The sequence below is a fragment of the Tribolium madens genome, unplaced genomic scaffold, assembly GCF_015345945.1.
Source record: "Tribolium madens isolate multiple individuals breed KSU strain unplaced genomic scaffold, Tmad_KSU_1.1 Scaffold_91;HRSCAF=231;Tcas5.2_LG7, whole genome shotgun sequence".
NCBI lineage: Eukaryota > Metazoa > Arthropoda > Insecta > Coleoptera > Tenebrionidae > Tribolium > Tribolium madens.
Window position 1 is genome coordinate 1,901,835 of NW_025401063.1, and position 21,866 is coordinate 1,923,700.

Consider the following 21,866-nt stretch of genomic DNA (forward strand, 5'->3'; position numbering starts at 1 on the left):
TGTTGATTTACTACTGTTTTTCCTATTCATGTATTTGTGTGTCTTTTTTGTCATTACATATTAAAATTTCGTAACAAACCGACTTGTTTTTGAGTGGATTTCCGACTCTTGGCACCAAAACGATCTAAAAATACCCAAAACGGAAAAATCGTTTGATCAATTGTTAATTCTGGGGGAATTTCGCTCCACACATGCGTGTGTCCTGAGTTATCCTGCGCAGGCTTTTATTCGAACCCGCTTTTCGCGATTTTTTCAACGAAAAAGCCCCGTTTTCGCCCAAATATCCACTCGAGATCGCTTCGAGGCCGAGAAATGTCGTTTATTTTTAAGTGGTAAAGAATAGAGTCGGTGGAAAAGTCGCAACAAAGCTGGGGAGTTAAAGAGAGACAGAGGTGAAACAGATCAATATAATAAGAGGAGAAATGGACTCGAATCAAAATAACCGAGTTTGCAAAATTCGAATACGATAGTGATGAAAGTGAGGTGTTTTTAGAACAGTTAATTGGCGAAAATGTCTTTCGGGAGGATTAAATTTGATCACGTCTTGCCATTTATAGGTAATGTTGCTTTTTCTCACCGGAAATATGACAGGAATAGGACTGATTAGGGTAGTTGATTTTTTTTATTGCAGTTTGTTTAGTTAATTTTGGAAGTTGCCAGTGGAGTTGTGCTCGTGAGTAGTAATTTGGTGTTTTTGGCACTAAATAAATATTCTGTTGTGTTGTGAAATGAGAGTTCACAAATCCAATTACTGCGCTATTAACTTAATTATATTTGAAGTTTATTTTTATGAAAAATATTTAGAGAAAGCTCATTTATTAATCTGTAAAAATAGACACGTATTGAGGTTTATAACGTGCCAAATATTATTAATATAGGACGATTAATCTCTCGGAAATTTTTATATAAAAAAACGTGAAATTTTAAAAATAATCTTCACTTGACCCGAAAACATGACAAAAATTAAAAAAACTGAAATAACCCTATTCCTGCTGTAGACCCACATTTTCCATTTTTTTTAATTACTAACCATTTAATATTGTTTATATTTTCAGTGATAGTATTGCTAGCAATAACAAGAGTTATTAATGCGGAATGCCAAAGTAAGTTTGTATTTTAACAATTTTTCTGATGTTGGTTTTCACACACAAAAACCGGTAGTAGAACTCGTTTCAAATTGTTAGGTGTAATGTCTCTAATATGGCGCTCTTTGACAATTTACTCACTGTTGCCTAGCAACAAACTTCTGAAATTGAAAACAGTGTTTTTTCAGACGTATCAATTTGAAACGGCTTTTATACTTAAAAATCACAAATTTGTAAGAATAGAATTTTAATAGTTTCGAATCTTGAACCTTCAAAATTAAAAAAAAAAAAACGTTTTGTAATAATTTCTACTCAAAGTGACCTGTGATTTTAAAATTAAGTTGGCAACATTGACATGACAACATGACAGGTGATATAAGACATGTGACTAGAATAAAAAAATAGAAACTATACGTGTTTTTCAGTGTTGCCAATTTAATATAATCACAGACCATTTTGATCAAAAATTTTATAAAACCCAGGTTATAAGAGGTGTCAATATTCAACATTATTCATTATTACCAACTTAATTTTGGAATCATTGGCCACTTTGAATACAAAGAACATTACTACATTTTTGCAATCTTAAGGAAACAGTTTGCAGAACGTAGACAACTTCAAAACGAATTTTTTTTTATTTTGTTTTTTAAAGTTTATCACAAGCAATTTTAGAAACTTAAAATATTATGATTTTAATATTTGCCGTTAAGTTGGCAATAAATTTCAATTCTTAAATTGTCAATCTTGGTCACTAAATTCAAACGTCACAATCTTATAGCCAACTATGTCATTTGAAATAATCACGTGTAGCTAATTGGAATAAGAAGGGCAAATAATTCAGTGTTGCCAACATAATTTATTTTTATTTCTGATAAAGTGACCTGTAATTTTGAAATAAAGTTGGCAACATTGAATGGTGTGGAGACGGATGAACATCAAACTTGAATAAAAACTAAAAACAGAAGAAGACAGAACGTGTTTTTCAGTGTTGCCAATGATATCAAAATCACAGTTTAATCAGAAATTTACTAAACGTGTGGTATATGAGACGTGTCAATACTCAACAATATTTATTGTTGCCAACTTAAAACTTGGAAACGAATTTTTTTTTTATTTTTTTCATTTTTAAAGTTTGACACAGAAGAATTTTAAAAATTTTAAATTTTAAAATATTGAATTTTAAAAACCAAAAACACAACTGTTAGCAGCGTAAAACTTATTTTGACAGCTTGTTTGACTTTGAGTTTTTATGATTGTAATTTTTGTCAAGTTGGCAATAAATTTGATAATTTTGGCTTCTAAATTCCAGGAAATTACAACACTTGACATAAGTGTAACCAATTAAAAAAAGGCCAACAATTCAGTGTTGCCAATATAATTTACTTTTTATTTCTGATAAGGTGGCCTGTGATTTTGAAATGAAGTTGGCAACATTGAATGGCGTAGAGACAGATGGACATCAACTAAACGTGTGGTATATAAGACGTGTCAATTTCAACAATATTTATTGTTACCAACATAAAACTTGGAAACGAAAAATTTTAGCTTTTTCATTTTGATTTTTAAAGTTTGACACCGAAGAACGTTAAAAATTTTAAATTTTACAATATTGAATTTTAAAAACCTAAAACAACTGTCACAAGCGTAAAAATTATTTTGATAGTTTGTTTGACTTTGAGTTTTCATGATTGTAATTTTTGTCAAGTTGACAATTTTGGCTTCTAAATTCTAGGCAATTACAATACTTGACATAATCACGTATAACCAATTAAAAGAAGGACAACTTCATGGTTGCCAATATAATATATTTTTTATTTCTGATTAAGTAGCCTGTGATTTTGAAATGAAGTTGGCAACATTGAATGAGACTCTCCATTTTTCAAAGGTCACATTGACTAGAAATTAAATTTAACGAAACACATTTTTATGTTTGCTGTTTTGCTGTCAAAGACGCCATGTTTTCGTACGTAGCCGACTTGATGCAGTATTGAAACGGGTGAATTTGCATAAAACAATGTGATTTTTGTGTGAAAGCCATTATTTCCTCAAAGCTTTGAAGTGATGAAAAGATTTTGTAACTTTTACACACCCAAATGTATATTTTTTTTCTTTTGTGGTATTTATTTAGCGCGCCAGATCTACTGTTACGAATGCGACAGTTGGTCGGATATGCGTTGCAAAGACCCTTTTAACTACACTGCCCTGCCAAGGGACCAGCCGCCCCTCATGACCTGCAACGGGTGCTGCGTCAAAATGGTCCGAAACGCCAAATCTCGTAAGTAATCAATTAAGTTGGCAAGATTAGATAAATGACAATTGACAGTCAATGTTGCCAACTTAATTTCAAAGTCTAATTAAAACGTTGTGTTTAGCTTACGAGGTGGTGCGTCGCACGTGTACTTCCCAGCTGCAGATCAACTTGTTCATGGTGGACCACGTGTGCATGATGGAAAGTAGCGGAACTGGCCACATGTGCTTCTGTGAGGAGGACATGTGTAACGGCGTGGCCCCCTCCACGGGCCCCCTTTTAACACTCGTAGTAGCTTATCTGCTCCTGTGCATGTATAGGTAGACAGTGCATTAACAAAAATAACCACAACACCCGCTTCAAGAGTGGTGGTGGTGGGCAACTGTAGTTGTGTAGAGTACAGATTTGTCAACAAGAAATTACCACCTAGGATTTGAACTTTTAGGAAAATTACGTTTTTCATGTTGTTTATAACTAGAATTTTGGTTACCATTTGTAGTTGACGGTTGACGTTTTCTGTCAACCAGCTGTCAACTATCAATCGAATTATCCATACAAGCTGACACGAGACTTAACCTAAATTTTGACAACCAACCTAATCAAATTTATGGCAACCTATTCACGAATATCCCTAAATCCTAGGGAGTAATTTCTTATTGATACGATAATAGTCAACAACACGACTCTTCCATCCAGAGAATCGATTTTATTTTTTTATGGTTGACAATAAGATGGCGACTAACTGCATGTGTTTTAGTTTTGCGTTTGGCTTCTGACACACACTACAGGTGGCGCGGGGATTGGTACAACTGCATGCGTTTTAAGGGACTTCACCCACTTTTTACTAGGATTAAGAAAATTAGTGCAAATTTTTACGATGCAATATTATGCTAGGCTATAATAACAGTATTATCGAGGTACGTATTTAACAAGCCATCACTCAAATTAACATTTTTATTACGCTCATTGGTCAATTATTAACATCCAAAATCGGGGATTTACCCATTTTATCTGTGTAGAATTTTAACAAAAGCCGTGCTAATGTGTTTTTTAATAAATCTAGAGGCATATCACGTATTGTGCGAAGTCAACAAAACAATAATTCTCTTCATATCGTATTGTAAGGCGTTTCGTTTGGGCGGGATGAAAAGGAAGGGTTTCGAATGCAGGTTGGCAACACTAACCGCATACTAGTTACGTTTTTCCTTTCATGTTGGTACTATAGTGCTATGACACCTAGCAACATGCATTTACAAAACCACAAAGAAAATAAGCTTTAAAACGTAGAAAATTTGTGATGAAAGTTTTGAAATTAAGGTGGCAACATTGAATGATGCAAGGCCCAAGATATAGAATGTAAATGACTGATTTTTATTCTCAAGTTGGCAACAAATGCAAAATCTTAGTTGGCGACCTTGACTCTCAAATTCAAACGTCAAACTTTTATAGGAAACTGTCATTTCCTTGCTGTCAAAATAAGTTTTGCGCTTTTGACAGCTGTGTTTTAGGTTTTTAAAATTCAATATTTTAAAATTTTAAATTTTGAAGATTCTTCCGTGTCAAACTTTAAAAACAAAATAAAAACTAAAATTTTTCGTTTCCAAGTTTTATGTTGGTAACAATAAATATTGTTGAATATTGACATGTCTCATACACGTTTAGTAAATTTCTGATTAAACTGGTCTGTGATTTTGATATCAAATTGGCAACACTGAAAAACACGTTCTATCTTCTGTTTCTTTTTTTTATTCCAGTTTGATGTCCACCTGTCTCTACGCCATTCAATGTTGCCAACTTCATTTCAACATTACAGGCCACCTTATCAGAAATAAAAAGTAAATTATATTGGCAACACTGAATTGTTGGCCTTCCTTATTCCAATTAGTTTTACGTGACTATTTCAAATGGCATAATTGGTTATAAGATTGTGACGTTTGAATTTACTGACCAAGATTGCCAATTTAAAAACTGAAATGTATTGCCAACCTGACGACAAAAATCACAATTATAAAAACTCAATTCCGCATCTTAAAATTTTGAGTTTAAGATTCTCTGTGATAAACTTAAAAAAAAAGTTCTCTCTAAAACGTAGAAAATTTGTGATGAAAGTTTTGAAATTAAGGTGGCAACATTGAATGATGCAAGGCCCAAGATATGGAATGTAAATGATTGATTTTTATTCTCAAGTTGGCAACAAATTCAAAATCTTAGTTGGCGACCTTGACTCTCAAATTCAAACGTCAAACTTTTATAGGCAATTGTCATTTCCTTGCGACGGGCAACCACTGGCTTAGCCGTCACCTGACAATTCTGATATAACAAATTAGTTTTTATGTATACTGGACGTCTGTCTTTTTAGGAAATTAGATAATTTCCATTGGCAACATTGCGCGACGAGGCGAATCCGAGTCTTTCTCTTGCATGCGAAACCGCGTTCCTTTTTTCATCCCCGTCAACTTTCTCACCTGTATTAATAATAACGGAGGCTCAATAGTTCTAAGTTGTTACGTTATGTTACGTTAAGTATCCACTGCATCTCCTAATTTAGTGAGTTAACATTAGAAGATAGAGCATGATTGCACGATTTGCACAAATTTTGAGAATTTAGAAAAGCAAATTGTGGCATGAGACAGGCTTTTGGTTGTTTGTTGTGGATGCGGCGGCGTTTTTCTTTCACAACAAACCAAAAAAAAAACTAACGGCATGATTAGAGTGAGGAAAGCTTTTCTTTAAAAAATAACACTCCACCTCACAGAAGATAGGCCATTTTACGATATTTACGTCATGTACGCGGGCGAAAATTTTGCGAAAGGGGGCACAGTGGTCGGTTTAGAATCGCGCAATGTGCCCCCATCGCGAAATTTCCGCCCTTTCATCCCGATGTTTTGAATGTAAATAAATATATCATTGTTGATGTAGTTTTATCATATCATTACGAAAATAAAATAAATATTTAAGTAAATTTTGATTTTTTTGTGATGTATGCAACCAACACGACATCTTGCTAGTGACACTCGAATCGTGGTCAAGCCGCATGATGAGGTCGGTTTCTCGCCGAAAATTCACCAGAATTTATATCAATGACAATAAAAATCGCACGTTGTGAAATTACTGATAAGAGGAGTTCAACTTTGGTGCAAAGTTCAACGCAATTGCTCCTAACCTATACCCAAATCTAAATCGTTCTAATTGAGAGTTTTACATGTGATTTTGCTAATACTAACCGGAAACGATCCGATGTTTAAACCACGGACTTCATTTAAGGATATTATTTTAGGTAAGGGACGCTAATTCTTGCAGGAAATTCGACAAAAATCTTTGTTTACTGCATCTGTCAGTTTTTCCAACAAATGACATTTGTGACGTAAGCTTGCGTGACGCCTTGTGTTACGCAACCAGCAATACATCGCGCAAATTTGAATTTTTTAAATTTATTAATTCAATTTACCATATAAATTTCAGTTTTTATCTCAAAACTGGTTCATTCAGTGTTTTTTTCGTCAAGCTTTTTTGCCGCAATGTGAATTTTGACACAGTGGCGGCTCGTGGTTTTATAATATTCTTGAACTTTTTTACACCTTTTTACGTTTCATTTAATACAATCGCGTTGTTGCGTTTACGTTTTTAAGCAACAAAAGTGTTAATTACTTATTTTTGAAGTTGTGTCACTACGTTTGCGTTCTTACGTTTATCTTTATGTCAACGTTTGCGATTTGAGATAAAAGGAAAAGGATTTGAAAAAAAAACAACTTTGAAATAGTTTAATTCTTTATGTTGTGTTCTTACGTCCATAAGTTTGCACACGACTTTTCGTTTTTTGCTACTTTTTGTAATGCCAAGTTACGTTTACGTTTTTACGTTTGCATTTTATGTTGTTTACTTACTACTTGGTTGTAAAATATTGATTGATATTGTTTATGTGATTGTGTTTACGTTCTTACCATTACGTTTCTATAGTCGCTTTCATATTAATGTGCATCAAAGCAGTTGCCGAAAGAGGTGGCAACCATGCGAAAATTCAAACAATCACAATTTCAATCTTCCCTAAAAATTATTTTCTGAAATAAATATGTGTACCCCAGTTTTTGAGGTAGCAAAAAAAAATAAAATTAACAACGTAATTAACATAAAGATTTTGTCATTATTAATGTTATTAAATTTGTTCTGAATGACATTAATGACACTTTTTCTGTGAATCGGCCTTTAAATTAAAGTTGCATTTAGACTTCTACAACCTACTTGATGCACATTAATATGAAAAAGAGTATATGTTTTTTCACAGCAGACTTCTACGAATTCTATTTTATTCTTACGATTACGTTTGCGTTTGTCATAGATTTTTGCATTTTCATTGTGTTCTGATAAATTTTTATTTTTTTTATTACATTCTTATATTTTAACAACGTTACGTTACGTATACTTTCTTATTTCTTTAAGTTTTTGATATTTTTAACAACAACAGAGGATTTTTATTGTTTCTTCAGTTCTCATTTTTATTTTCTTACGATTACGTATTTAAAACAACGTTTTTATGGAACAGCTATAAATTTCTTAGATTTTTTATGTTGTGTTCTTAAGTTTGCGGTTAACTCTTAGTTTTGCGTTTACGTTCTTACAATTACCTTTTATTGTTTTCTTATACATCAGATTTCTACGAATTTCCTTGTGATCTCAAATGTTCTTACGTTTGCATTCTTATGATTACGTTTTGTTCTTCTACAGTCTTACGTTTCTTACATTTTATAAAATTTTATATTTTCATATTTTTACGTCGTTACGTTCTTACTTTTACAACATTTTTTACACTTGTACTTTACGTTTTTCATTGCGTTCTGATAAATTTTTAAATTTTTATTACATTCTTAAATTTTAACAACGTTACGTTACGTATACTTTTTTATTTCTTTAAGTTTTTAATATTGCCAACAACAACAAAGAATTTTCATGTCTAGAGGTCCCATTTTCTTACGATTACGTTTGCGTTTTATCTTACGTTTGCGTATTTAAGGCAATGTTTGTATGAAACAGCTATAAACTTCTTTTTTCTGTTGTGTTCTTAAGTTTGCGCTTAACTCTTAGTTTTTTTGATATTCATCACAATTCTAGCTCTCATATTGCTAAGTTTTTACGTTTACGTTCTTACGTTTGCAGTTTTATTTAGTTTCCGTATTGCGTTGTCACTAAACTCTAATTGTGATCGAAATGTTGCGTTTACGTTCTTACAATTACGTTTTAATGTTTTCTTTTACATCAGATTTTGTTGTGTTCTCAGATTCTTACGTTTGCATTTTTATGGTTACGTTTTGTTGTTCTACAGTTTTACGTTTCTTACATTTTATAAAATTTTATATTTTCATGTTTTTACGTCGTTGCATTCTTACTTTTCAAACATTTCTTACACTTGTACTTTACGTTTGGTCTATGCAAAAACGAAAAATTTTAAACTCCTTGGATATTTATTTTACAGCTTACTTTAGATGTTAAAAAAATGCGTTCTTAAGTGTGCGGAATTGCGATTACGGTTTTTGTTTTGCATTTTTTTCGAAAATGAATGTCTATACAGGTTAAGAGAGTTAAAAAAAGTGTGTAGGTACCTCAAGTAGGGGAGGGCCGGGACTGTGGTCAACCTATTTAAGGCAAATTAAAAAAAATTTTTTTGTTAAAAAACGTCTTTTCGTTGTTTTTGTACGACGCAACTTAATTCCGAAAAGTAACATAGTGAGTTTTTCATATATGGTCTAGCCTTTTTTCGCTCTAGCTTCTTTAGGAGACATTTCCGGACATAAGTCTATAGGAATTTTTTTTCTACCTTGAACTAAGGAACACCCCTCCTCAATTTTTTAATGTTTTTTTGTGGACACCCTGTACATTAAAAAAAATTTTTTTGAGGACGAGCCGCCACTGGTGAGAGATATAAAAAAATCATTATCACTAATGGACAAGGATGGAATTTTTTTTGCGATTCTAAAAAATAAAACCAAAAGATTTTTTGATTACCCCACTTTTTAGGGATCAAAAATGTGGCTACAACGTCGGAACCCCCCTCGAAGAATTCGATTAAAATTGATAAGGTTTTAGTTCTGTCGAAATTGTCTCGTTACGAGTTCGAAAAAAAGCAATCAAACTTGAGCACCGACGCCGATTTCGAGCAAGAACTCCGAAGTCGAGGCACCGATTTCGAATGGCTGATACATTGCCACATGTTGCACAAAAAGTTCGAAAGCAACGTCGTGAACACATTTCGAAAAATGGGAATCGACGTGGAAGTGGCCAACAGGTGCGCCCCCTTCCTGTCCCAGCCCCCAACTACTGTCAAATTGCAGATTTAACTACACGCAGGAGAAGGTGGACTGGGCGGACGTCATCGTGCCCACGGGGGGCGACGGCACCTTCCTCCTGGCCTCCAGCCGCATCCGCGACAGCACCAAGCCCGTCATCGGGCTCAACTCCGACCCCAACCGCTCCGAGGGCCACCTCTGCCTCCCCAAGAAATACTCCGGGGACGTGCGCAGCGCTGTGGAGAAGCTGCGCAGCGGGGAGTTTGACTGGCTGCTCCGGAGTCGAATCCGGGTGAAGCTCATCAGCCAGAAGGGCGACATCGTCCCCAAGTGCCTCCACGAGATCGAGGACAACTTCGGGAAAATCCAGGGGAAAATCCTCCCCGTGTTGGCCTTGAACGAGGTACTCCGGGGAAAAAACTATTCACCAGTCTAACTTTCTGCTCACACTGCGCTTTGTTGCAATAGTGTTTCCGACTAACTATTTGAGGACCAGGTAATATGTCATTATACAGGGTGTGCCGTTTCTATTGTTACAAATTTAAACAGGTGATAGGATATTCAATTCTAAGACAAAAGTTTCCTATAAACATCTATCGAAAAATGTTTGGTTAGGGAGCTACACCCCCTGAAAGGGGGCTAATATGTTTTTGCTAATATTTCAGATAAAATTACAAAATTTGGTACAGATGATAACCTTTATACAACTAAACGAATTCAAACATCAAATGTCGAAATTTTTAATCAGGGGCGTCCGAAACTGGTGGGATTTAGGGTAAAAAAATACCCTATCTATTTTGGCTTTAGTTTCTTTAGTTATGCATTGACCAAAATGGTGGTCACTTTAAACAACTCCTTTAGATTTAGGCAAATTCATTTAATTAATGTTATTATTGTTACTGTAATGTAATGTTAATTAGTTGAGGTTGATTAAAAAGTATGAATTTCTTGCTTTTATTATTCTGTAAATTCTGATTTATTTGAATGTATTGTATTGGTGTGTAACATAAATTTTGAATTAATTTTATTCAAAAACAATAAGTCGTATCGACACAAGAGAGACTTTTCTGTGATAAACTATGGAACTTAAGATTTTGTTTCGGAAAGTACCGAGAAACTAAAGCCAAAATAAATAGGGTGTTTTTTACCTTAAACTCCCCCAGTTTCGTACGCCCCTGATTAAAAACTTCGACATTTGATGTTTGAATTCGTTTAGGTGTATAAAGGTTATCATCTGTACCAAATTTTGTAACTTTATCTTAAATGGTTTCTGAAATATTAGCAAAAACATATTAGCCCCCTTCCAGGGGGTGTAGCTCCCTTACCAAGCATTTTTCGATACATGTTTATAGGAAACTTTTGTCTTAGAATTGAATATCCTATCACCTGTTTAAATTTGTAACAATAAAAACGGAACACCCTGTATGTCCTTATTTAGGAAGTTGGTCCGGACTCGGAGATACACGTTTCTTCAAAACGGTCTTTTTCTGAAAATTTCTTCAATGAGTATAAATTATTAAATGGTGATTATAATAATTTGCAAAATGACACTAAGCAAATTTTGGAGAAAAAAATGCATGCCTATGTATTTCATTACCTTAACAAAATTTTTGTGATTTACTTTTAATTTTATTAACAAATAGCTAGTTTTTTTCCTTTTTTATATTTATTTTTATTACTTCTAAACAAAGCAACAAACCCAAAGTGCTAAATTAAATGCCATAATAATAATAATAACTAATATTATACAGTTTGTCCCCGGATTTTCTTATTTTACGCTAACACTGCAAAAGAAAAACATTTTTTGTTTCACCTGAAACCAGTAAGTGAAAAAAATTAATTTTTCTCTTGATTTTGAGCTTATAATAACTAATAACACTATAGTCTACAAACAATAACATGTTTAATATACCTTTAATCGAATTATTTTTTTTATGTTTAATTAAACAAAAATAATTGTTAAATTTTTCTATTACGTCACACTTTTTTTGTTACAGACGAGAATTTTCCTGCTTTCTGCACAAATGCCTCCGATTTAAAATTTATTTAAATTCAAATTGTTGCTGAATTATTGCAAAATTATTACTATATAGGTCTAAATAGTGATCAAGTTTAAATAGGAAAAAAATTTTACCTTTGATTTTACGCCAAAACTGCAAAGGAATAACATTTTTAGCTTGCCTTGACTTTTAAGGTTCTTTCTTTAATTTTTAATTTTTTAATAAACTGTAAATTTTGCCAATTTCTTTATAATTAAAATTCTGAACTTACTAATAATTTTTATAATAGCCAGTCAAAAGGAAACAAATTTTTACCTTTGATTTTACGCCAAAAAAGCAAAGGAAATACTTTTTTTTCAATAGCAGGTGTTAAACTATTTCTTTAAAAACTCTTTTAAGTAGATAAAGTAACACTGTAACAGCAAGGGTTGTTTTTGCTTTATCTGAAACGAGCAAATCTGTAATTAAAATTTCATTATTCTGACTCAGTGGAAAGAAAAGTTATTTTTTTTTACTTTTGGACTTGTAATAATAATCTTTCTTTGCTTTTAAATTCTATCACATTGGCCATTTTATTTTTTTGACAACGATGTCACTTTGACAATTAATTAATTAATTGAATAAAGTTTGTTTTTGTTAAAAATGTTTTTTTCAGAAGCTGTTTTTTTGACTTGCCATTTATTGAAATTATGTTTTTTTTATAAACATTTTTGTTATTTATCTTGTGTTAACTCATCTGTCAAAGCGACATCGTTGTCAAAACAATAAAACGCCAATTGTGATGGGATTTAAAACGCAGAGAAAAAATTACACTAGTTTATACGATTTTTATACTTTAGCTGAAAGTTAATTTGTTATAGATTTTGATGCACTCAGTTCAAAAAAAAAACTATTTAAAAAAGTCCACCACGTTACGTTTAAGAAATATGTAATTACCAAAAATACAAAAACCGACAAAAAACATATTAAAAGTGAGTTATTTTACTTGGTTTTATTATACTATTTGGATCAGTTTTCTTTATAACAATACAATAGTAATCTACTAACATATCTTCATCCCAAAAATCTTCGTGTCGATCTTTGAAAATCTTTCAGATCTTGATGAAAACGTTCGTCTTGCTTGTCACTCATGCTCCTAAATTTTTAGAAAAGAAGTCCAAATGCGAGTGAAATGTTTTTAAGACCCATTTAGTAATAATTTTGCAATAATTCAGCAACAATTTGAATTTAAATAAATTTTAAATCGGAGGCATTTGTGCAGAAAGCAGAAAAATTATCGTCTGTAACAAAAAAAGTGTGACGTGATAGAAAAATTTAACAATTATTTTTGTTTAATTAAAGGTAAGTTAACATGAAAATAATAATTCGATTAAAGGTATATTAAACATCGTATTGTTTGTAGACTATAGTGTTATTAGTTATTACAAGCTTAAAATCAAGAGAAAAATTAAATTTTCTTTCCACTGAGTGAAAATAATGAACTTTTAAAATTACAGAATTACTGGTTTTTCTTTTGCTTGTTAGCGAAAAATAAAAAAATCCGGGGACATTCTGTATAATATTAGTTATTATTATTATGGCATTAAATTTACCCTTTGGGTTTTTTGCTTTGTTTAGAAGTAATAGAAATAAATATAAAAAACGGAAGAAACTAGCTATTTGTTAATAAAATTAAAAGTAAATCACAAAAATTTTGTTAAGGTAATGAAATACATGGGCATGCATTTTTTTCTCTAAAATTTGCTTAGTGTCATTTTGCAAATTATTATAATCACCATTTAATAATCTATACTCATTGAAGAATTTTCAGAAAAAAGACCGTTTTGAAGAAACGTGTATCTTCGAGTCCGGACAAACTTCCTATACAGGGTGCGCCAGAACTCGCGCCCCAGAGAAAAAAAAAATTATCTATAAAAATTTCGAAATTATGAATGATGGTTTAAAGTTTGCACTTTGACTATTTATTTCTGTTGGAAAAATAATTTTCCAAGTTTTTTTTTGCTATAAGCTATTAGAAGAGGAAACAAAGAAGCTGTATCCTAAATTGTAACTTTGTTCAATGTTATTTGTGGTTTTTATTGGCCAAATTTTTGTCTCTTTACTAACAAATTGTAAAAAAACATATACAAGATCATCAGTGTCATTAAATAGATATAAAAAAATGTCAAATGTCAAAAAATAAATGTCAAAATTTTTTGACAGATAGAATTTTTTAAACATTTTCTTCATATTCCTGGTATCTTACCTTACTTGAAAATTTTCTCTGGGGCGCGAGTTTTGGCGCACTCTGTATAAGGGTCTTCCGACATATTACCTTCTCCCCAACTAGTTAGTCGGAAACACTATTGCAACAAAGCGCAGTGTGAGCAGAATTTGACTGGTGAATAGTTTTTTCCCCGGGGGAAAAACCGAATCCAGGTAACCTAACCTCTCTCTCAGGTTTTTGTAGGAGAGTCAATCTCGTCGCGAGTCTCCCACTTGCAGATGAGACTCAACGGCTCCGTGGAGCAGACGGGCATCAAATGTTCCGGAGTTTGCGTTTGCACCGGAACCGGATCCACTTCCTGGCATTTGAGCATCAATCGACTTCCGGTGCAAAGCGTCGCAGAGTTGCTCAAACTCGTCGAAGTGAAGTCGGGCGAAGAACGGGATGTTTTAGCGGCGAAAATCGCCGATTGTTACAACAAAAACCTCGTTTTCAGACCTGGTGATTCCCCGATTCGGTACAGGGATCTGTAATACCGGCTTTTTGCAGATGACACGCGGATGTGCTACACGATCCGGGATTTGATCTCGGCCGGGGTTTGGCCCTATCCCAAGGGAATCAAGTCGCGGGATTTTATCACAAAACTGGAGATTAAGTCGAATTGCTATAAGGCGAGTCTGGTCATAGATGGCGGCGTTTCGTTCGATTTCAACGATGGCACGATTGCGTTTCTTGAAATCAGACCAGAGGATTCCTTACGAACTGTCATTCTGCGGCCCTAATTCTAAGCATCACTGTCTTTTTTGTACAATAAAGTATGTTTATTCACACTATTTGCTGATTTGACGTTTGAGTTGGGCGGGAGAATTGAATGGGCCAATCGTGGACACAAGATTTATTTGAAATTTTTAACATACGAAAACAAGGAAACAGGTAACTTGACTTACATTCTAACTATGAGTTAAATAAATTTGTAAAAAAATAAATAGAAAAAATGCAGTTAGTCTTTGGAAAATTATTATTTGGCCAAATTACTCATTTTTATCACAGAAATTTTGATTATGTCCGTGTGATCGTTGTCGATGAAATGAGTAATTTGGGATGATTAAGGGAAAATTTATACAAAATGGACGAAAGCACGAGGAATTTCATATCTAAACGCTAGCGTTTTTTTTTGTACACGTGAAAAAATAATATTAAAGGGGCTCGGCCTGATCTGTACACTCTAGGATAGGAAAATTTTGGACTAACACATTGAAATATTAGATTTGTTTTTGTGAAAATGACAAAAGAGAAAGTAAGATTTCCGGTAAAAAAACTCAAAGTGGCCTTTGACTTTGAAATTAAGTTGGCAACATTGAATATTATAGAGAGAGAGGATATGCAATTTTTATATCTTCTGTCACAAATACAAGCCACTTGGACCAAAATTGATTTTTGATCGAGTATTCTGCTGTCAAAAGCGCCATTTTTAAAAACCAAAGCACACTTGATAGAACTTGAATAATGCAGAGACAGACCATGATAGAGTTGTCATGTTTTCGAATAACCTGCGTTGGCAACTCTGAATTATTGGTGATTAGATGAATGACAGTTGAGTATAAAAGTGTGACATTTGAATTTGATAGTTAACGTTGCCAACTTTATTTCAAAGTTTAGTATCGTCTACATTATTCAGTGTTGCCAACTCAGTTTAAAAGTCACAGGCCACTAGAGTGACCAGATCATTGGAGCTCCAGTAGAATAAGCCGCCACAGGAGGTTTATCTACATATTTTGCACCCTGTCGACAGCCTAAACGAATAAAACCTGGATAATTGGACGTTTAAAGCCATTATAATTGTACAAGGCATAGAAGAAATGTCAGTTTCTACAATATACAGGGTTGTTTATATTACAGTTAAAGCTTAACAGCAACTTGAAACGTTTCCCACATTTTTGACAGTGGCAGTTCTATTTTTGATATAAAATGTGGTCACGTGTTCAATACCACGTGACGTGTAAATATCATAGGAAAAAAATCAAGACTACCTACGACAATGTTAAATTTTTACAGTTCTAACAGCAATGATCGAATATAAATAAATAAATTACAAAATAATGTTTAATAAATATTAAATACAACAATTGTAAACATTGTTTATACACAAACGCTTCAAGCGTATTTACTTATAGTTTTTACTGTAAATATGTTTCTTGTATAAGTCTAATCTAGTTAAGGATTTTATTTATATTCAAATATTTAGAATCCTTTATTTAGAGAAACTTTAAGTCACTTGAGTCGTAGCTAAAATCGAACTAAAATTGAAAATTTTCCGTTGCACCAACAGTTGGCAGCACTAGCCTTTAAAACGCAAACTTTAGCCGAAGTGTCTCTAAATAAGGAGAGTGCAGGAATCGTTTTTAATGCATAGGTACTTATTTGGCGGGATTCTGTTAAAGCAATGGTCCCTATCATGTTTCTAGATATTTTCACCTCAGCTAAATCGAGTATTTTTTTATGTAAAAATTTATTGTATAGCAGCTGGCATTAAACTAATGCTCGAAACACTTAACACCAACTTGAAACATTGAAACATAGAATAAACAGCGCCTTTTTGGAAGAGTTTTTCAGTAATCCCATTCAAAAATAATACTGACATTGAACAAAATTAATTATTGTCATTCCGAAACGAGAAAACAGACTAGAGAAACGAGGAATTCATAATATCACCGCTCTACCTCCTGAAGAAACGGAAGAACCCTTTGCCCTTCTCGGGCGGCGGCGCCATTAGCATGGGCACCTGGTTTTTGTGAGTGATACGTATCTGAAACCAACAAAACACGCATCAAGCACGTTAAAATTGAGTTGGCAATAGGGTTGCCACTTCAATTTTGGAAATTAAGTTGGCAACATTCGAGGTTGCCAATTCATTTGAAAAAATAAAGTGGCAACATTTGACGTTGCCAACTCATTTGGAAAAAATAAAGTGGCAACATAAATTTTTGTCACAATTTTAAAATTGAATTGTTGCCACTTTAATTTTGAAATTAAGTTGGCAACATTCGACGTTGCCAACTCAGTTTGAAGTTGGCATACATACAGTGGTGGGGGGCTGCATCCAGGGCTCGCCGTCGATTTGCATCGGGAAAGTTTTCTTCGTTTTGATAACGACGGAAGAACACTGCGCTAATCGGCGTCCACTGGCCCTCAAGCCGGTCCTCACTTGCCCCATATGGAGGCAATTTTCCAGTCCTATGACCTCGATCAATCCATCCCCGATGTCTAAAAATACATCATCGAGGGGAAATTCAAACACACGAGAGATTTTCTACCTTGAACGGCGACTTTCAAGTCCACTGAATTGAAACTAGAAGTGCTCATTTCTTTCTGTTTCTTCTTTTTACTTTTTCTTCTCGAACCGGATAAATGCTCGCCCCAGAGGTTGGAGCCGCCGTGGGTGTAGGGGATGTTGAGGAGGGCGATGCCTTGCAAGGGGGAGCCGTTGGCCAGGTCCAAAGATACGTCATCGCACTAAAAAATTATTTCAAAATTGAGTGTTTTTTTTCTGTTTTATATTTTTATTTGATTAAGTTTAAATGTGATTTACGAATCGTAGAAACTTGAAACAACCACCAGTCGATTTTTTGAAGAAATTTTCTATCAGAAACGGTTCGTTTTGCCAAATTTTCTGGTCCAATGTTAACACAAAATTAAAATTTCATGACATCGTCATCGAAAAATTCGATTTTGGCACGATGTTAGTTTAAATGTTAGTTTGCGGTGTTATTATTGGTCGTCGAGGATTGAAACAAACACGAATCGATTGGGTGGTAAATTTTGTTCCAGAATCATTTGTTTCCACCAAAAAATTATTTTCCGTTTGATCTCGAAATTTATTAGTGTTGCCAAAAACCCAAAATTTAACAAAATTTTAACAGTGATTTGTGACGTCCAAAGTGGGCACAGAAACATGAAACAAAAACTAATCAACTCTTTGATAAATGTTCTACAGGAATCTCTTATTATTTTAAAGATTTAGTCCTAAAGTGAAAATAAATATTCAAACAGCTTCTGCATCAAAATTCTAAAAATAGATTGTATAATAAGACGAAATAATTAGAAAAAATACTTCTTATTTTAAGAATTTTGTTTGAATTAAGGCAAGCTTGAAATATTCTCTTCTCAGGTGGTTTCTGTAACTTTTTGGTTATTTTTCAATGAAAATCTAAGTGATTTTAAAAAATTTCGCTGAATAGATACAAAAAATCATCCTTTATTCTTCTGAGAGTGAATTTTTTTTTAAAATTTTCTTTACTTAAGAATTTCTAGTTCATTTTTGAAAGAAAAACCGACTTTTTGGTTGTTTTGTGTAGTTTTTTGGTTGTTTTTTCTGAAAATCCAAACGATTTTAATAGATTTCGCTGGATTAAAGTTAAAAATTGCGAAATTAGATTTTTTTCGTTTATTTTTGATTATTTTGAGATCGTATTTTGCAAGAGTTTTTTAAATTAAACCATGAAATTGCAAGATCTTGATTATAAATTTGTATTTCTGCTTCGATTTGGTACATTTTTACGAAAATTTTGTCTATTTTTTAAATTTTGTGTTAGTTTCATTTGTTTCAAATCCATTTACTTATTATTTTAAGGAGATTTAGTCCTGAACTAAAATAAATGTTAAATAAATATAGCTTTTGCAGCAAAATTCTAAAAATAGGTGGTAAAACAATGAAAAATAATTGAAGATAATTATTTTGAGTTTTTTTTTAAATATTGGTATAATGAAATTAAGAGATAATAAAGAAAAAAAATAGGAAAGAGAATTAAAAAAATACAAAAAAATATGTTGTTTCAGTTTGTTTAATTCATTTGTATTATGTATTCAGTAGATTACCTTTGTTTTTTTTTTGAGTTTCATTATTTTCCCAAAACTATAGTTGAAGTTACAACAAAAATGAAGCAAAATTGCGCTTGGAATGAAACGTAATGTTAAAAACCACTTCAACTTCAACTTTCTATGATAACTGGACGAAAGTCGTTGAAACCTGGCATACACTATTTTTGGACAAAAGTGGTTGAAACCTGGTATATCTAATTTTTGTGTAGATAGACCAAAAAGTAATTTTTTGTTTTTGGTCACTTCTCTTGTATCATTGTATCATCTTTATTCTTCTTAGATCGCATTTTTTTGAGAAATTTTCTTCACTTAAAACAGTTCCTAGTTCATTTTTAAAAGAAAAACCGACTTTTTGGCTGTTTTGTGTAGTTTTTTGCTTATTTTTTTATGAAAATCTAAACGGTTTATTAGATTTCGCGGGATCAAAACTAAAAATTGCAAAATTAGTTTTTTTTCGTTAATTTTGATTATTTTCAGATCGTATTTTTCAAGAGTTTTTTTAATTAAACCATGAAATTGCAAGATCTTCGTTATAAATTTGTATTTCTGCCTCGATTTGATACATTTCTAACGAAAATTTTGTCTATTTTTTAAATTTTGTTTTATTTTCATTTGTTTTAAACCCATTTATTTATTATTTTAAAGTATTTTAAATATTTAATCCTGAACTAAAAATAAATGTTAAAAAAATATAGCATTTTCAGGAAAATTTAACTTGTTTTTTTTTTAATATTATTGGTATAACGAAATTATAAGACACTGTTTGTGAAATAATCCAATAAATAAAATAAAGAAAAAATAAGAAAAAAAAGAGTAGGAAAGATTAATTAAAAAAATACAAAAAAATCTCTTGTTTTAGTTTGTTTTATTAATTTTTTTGGGTATTCATTAGATGTCTTTTGTTTTTTTTTTGAGTTTCATTATTTTCCCAAAACTATGGGATGAAAAGCAGTGTTAACTACTTCAACTTCAACTTTTTATAACAACTGGACAAAAGTCGTTGAAACCTGGTATACACTATTTTTGGACAAAAGTGGTTGAAACCTGGTATATCCAATGTTTGGAGTTTTTTTTTGTTTTTGTCACTTTTTTGTGTTTTTTTGTAAAATTACCGTAATCTCGATATCCTCGTGTAGGTTCTTGCAGGAGGCCGCGAACTGCTCCGACGTCGCATACTCGAAGTACCACAGCTTATTTTTCATCCGACTGTTGAACTTTTCCGGGTTTTTCTCCCGCTCCAGGTGGAATTTGACGCAGATTGCGGCATCCTAGCACAGTCCTTCCTCATAACCGCTCTTGTGCGTTTATAGTATATTACATAACGAGCACGGAAAGTGATAAATAACGCACAAGCGGGAAAGTTGCGCACGAGGCGTCAGCCGAGTGCAGGCAATACCGCGAGTGCGTTAGACACTTTCCTGCAAGTTTTGTACACTATTTTTCCTACGACCATAAATAATTTTTTTCTTACGAACATATTTTTTTTCATAACGATTTATGTGTTTTTTATAATGGATACAAAAATACGTTGAATAATGATTTATTTTTTATAATGGAAACAAAAAAAATAGGTTTAATGAAAAAATACAAAACATTCGAGTGTGAATTGTGCGTTAGATTTCTAACACACAGTGCGAAAACAAATTGCACAGGTTTTTGACCTCGATATTGCCAATTTTCGCGCATACAGGCTGTCCCAACGGTCCGAAAAAGCTCGATAACTTGTTTATTTTAAGAGATATTGACTTTTTCTTTTTTTTAGATTATAGCTGCGTTTTTGATGTACATTTTAAAAATATTACGGTTTATATACAGGGTGTCCCAATATTAAAAAAAACACTAAAGTTATGTTTTTTTAAATGGAATCTACTCAGTTTGATTTTATTTTTGGATTCTACGCTAAATTACAAATAACTTTTATAGAGGTTGTTTTCATTTATCTGTTATCAATTTTGATTTGTGGCGTTTATTCACCAGAATTTTTGAAATGCAGGGGTCTGGCTAAAAATTCGTATTTTCTAAATGCTTGCACACAAGTTAAAGTAAGTAACGCCATTTGATTCCTGAATGTTTGCCGCATCTTTTAAGTGTTTATTCAACAACCTGCTCAGTGGCATGTGCCTACTACGATTTTTTAAACATGACAAATTAAAAATGTCAAAAACTCATTTTTTTCAAATGGCACCCTCTATTTATTATTGTACCAATCAAAAGATCTTTTGACAAGCTTTCCATCAATATAGGGTTTGTATAGTCTAGTGTAAAATTCTAAGTTGCTATCCTAAATTAACTAAATATCGATAAACTTTTCTGTTTTGGACAATAAAAATCGAGTGGGCTTCTGTCATTGTTACAATCTATCAATTTTATTGTGAAGATTATAAGTCCCAAAATTAACATGGTATGAAGCGGATCGTAATATTTTATTGGCTCAAAGACTCTACAAATAAAAATATCCAAATGTAAAATTGCCGCAAACTGATGCATTTAAAAAATTGTATAAAAATGTATATAAATTGAGACCAACAACTGCGGAGGATATGAAACAAGAATAAGCAATACATTCCATTTAATAAATGCAGATATGCTAAGTCGTGTTAGACTATCTTTTAGACGAAGACTGCATACTTGTATTGAAGAAAATGGTAATATTTTTGAGCATCTGTTATAAAAAGAAAATTGTAGAATAGCTTTAATGTTTTGTTTTTTTTGTTTGTTAATGTTTTTACATTTTTCTACTAAATTGTGTTAATACTGCTTTGCGATATGTTAAATTTTGACTAATTTTCTCTGTAACTCAATTTTGCTCAATATTGTACATTTTCTTGCAGCAAAGAATTTCCAATTCCATACTTTTGTTTATTTTCTGTCCTAATTTTTTTTGCATAAGGCCTACTCGATTTTTATTGCTCAAAACAGAAAAAATTTTCAAAATTTAGTTAATTTAGTATAGCAACTTAGAATTTTTTTCGCAGTAGGCACATGCCACTAAGCAGGTTGTTGAGTAAACACTTAAAAGATGCGGTAAACCTTCAGGAATCAAACGGCGTTACTTACTTTAACTTGTGTGCAAGCATTTTAGACAGACCCCTGCATTTCAAAAATTCTGGTAAAAAAGCGCCACAAATCAAAATTGATAACAGATAAATGAAAACAACCTCTATAAAAGTT

The 21,866-nt window shown here is 32.5% G+C and overlaps 3 protein-coding genes across 4 annotated transcripts in view; 2 read left to right on the forward strand and 1 right to left on the reverse strand.

Annotated features, from left to right (window-relative positions):
- Positions 1–79: 79 nt before the first annotated feature.
- On the forward strand, positions 80–6,285 carry LOC123011367 (protein quiver). 2 transcript variants are annotated; one of them, XM_044408766.1, is made up of 4 exons: positions 80–557; positions 632–673; positions 3,214–3,360; positions 3,458–6,285. In XM_044408766.1, exons 1-4 carry the CDS (start codon positions 512–514, stop codon positions 3,655–3,657), a joined length of 435 nt encoding a protein of 144 aa, XP_044264701.1. In that variant the 5' UTR covers positions 80–511; the 3' UTR covers positions 3,658–6,285. The 2 variants fall into 2 exon arrangements, with proteins under 2 accessions (XP_044264701.1, XP_044264700.1); XM_044408765.1 differs by lacking the exon at positions 632–673 and adding an exon at positions 1,056–1,103 and having other exon boundaries at positions 113–557.
- A 46-nt stretch (positions 6,286–6,331) lies between these two features.
- On the forward strand, positions 6,332–14,650 carry LOC123011365 (NAD kinase 2, mitochondrial). The gene is made up of 5 exons (XM_044408762.1): positions 6,332–6,610; positions 9,343–9,610; positions 9,657–10,014; positions 14,051–14,318; positions 14,367–14,650. The coding sequence occupies exons 1-5, from the start codon at positions 6,571–6,573 to the stop codon at positions 14,597–14,599; spliced, it is 1,167 nt and encodes a 388-aa protein (XP_044264697.1). The 5' UTR covers positions 6,332–6,570; the 3' UTR covers positions 14,600–14,650.
- A 47-nt stretch (positions 14,651–14,697) lies between these two features.
- The window catches only part of LOC123011364 (diacylglycerol kinase 1), a 99,330-nt gene continuing 92,161 nt past the window's right edge, over positions 14,698–21,866 (reverse strand). Inside the window, exons 14-17 of the mRNA XM_044408761.1 lie at positions 19,808–19,963; positions 17,132–17,330; positions 16,900–17,081; positions 14,698–16,623 (exon numbers count right to left, since the gene is read on the reverse strand). Of these exons, the coding sequence (XP_044264696.1) occupies positions 16,534–16,623; positions 16,900–17,081; positions 17,132–17,330; positions 19,808–19,963 (627 nt within the window). The 3' untranslated portion in view covers positions 14,698–16,533. The remainder of the gene's footprint in view (positions 16,624–16,899; positions 17,082–17,131; positions 17,331–19,807; positions 19,964–21,866) is intronic.

Coding starts and splice junctions, on each gene's coding strand:
- LOC123011367 (XM_044408765.1), top strand. CDS start 512: ATGTCTTTCGGGAGGATTAAATTTGATCACGTCTTGCCATTTATAG. Junction 1,104..3,213: donor TATTAATGCGGAATGCCAAA/GTAAGTTTGTAT, acceptor GTATTTATTTAG/CGCGCCAGATCTACTGTTAC. Junction 3,361..3,457: donor GGTCCGAAACGCCAAATCTC/GTAAGTAATCAA, acceptor CGTTGTGTTTAG/CTTACGAGGTGGTGCGTCGC.
- LOC123011365 (XM_044408762.1), top strand. CDS start 6,571: ATGTTTAAACCACGGACTTCATTTAAGGATATTATTTTAG. Junction 9,611..9,656: donor GACGTGGAAGTGGCCAACAG/GTGCGCCCCCTT, acceptor GTCAAATTGCAG/ATTTAACTACACGCAGGAGA. Junction 14,319..14,366: donor AAACCTCGTTTTCAGACCTG/GTGATTCCCCGA, acceptor GGCTTTTTGCAG/ATGACACGCGGATGTGCTAC.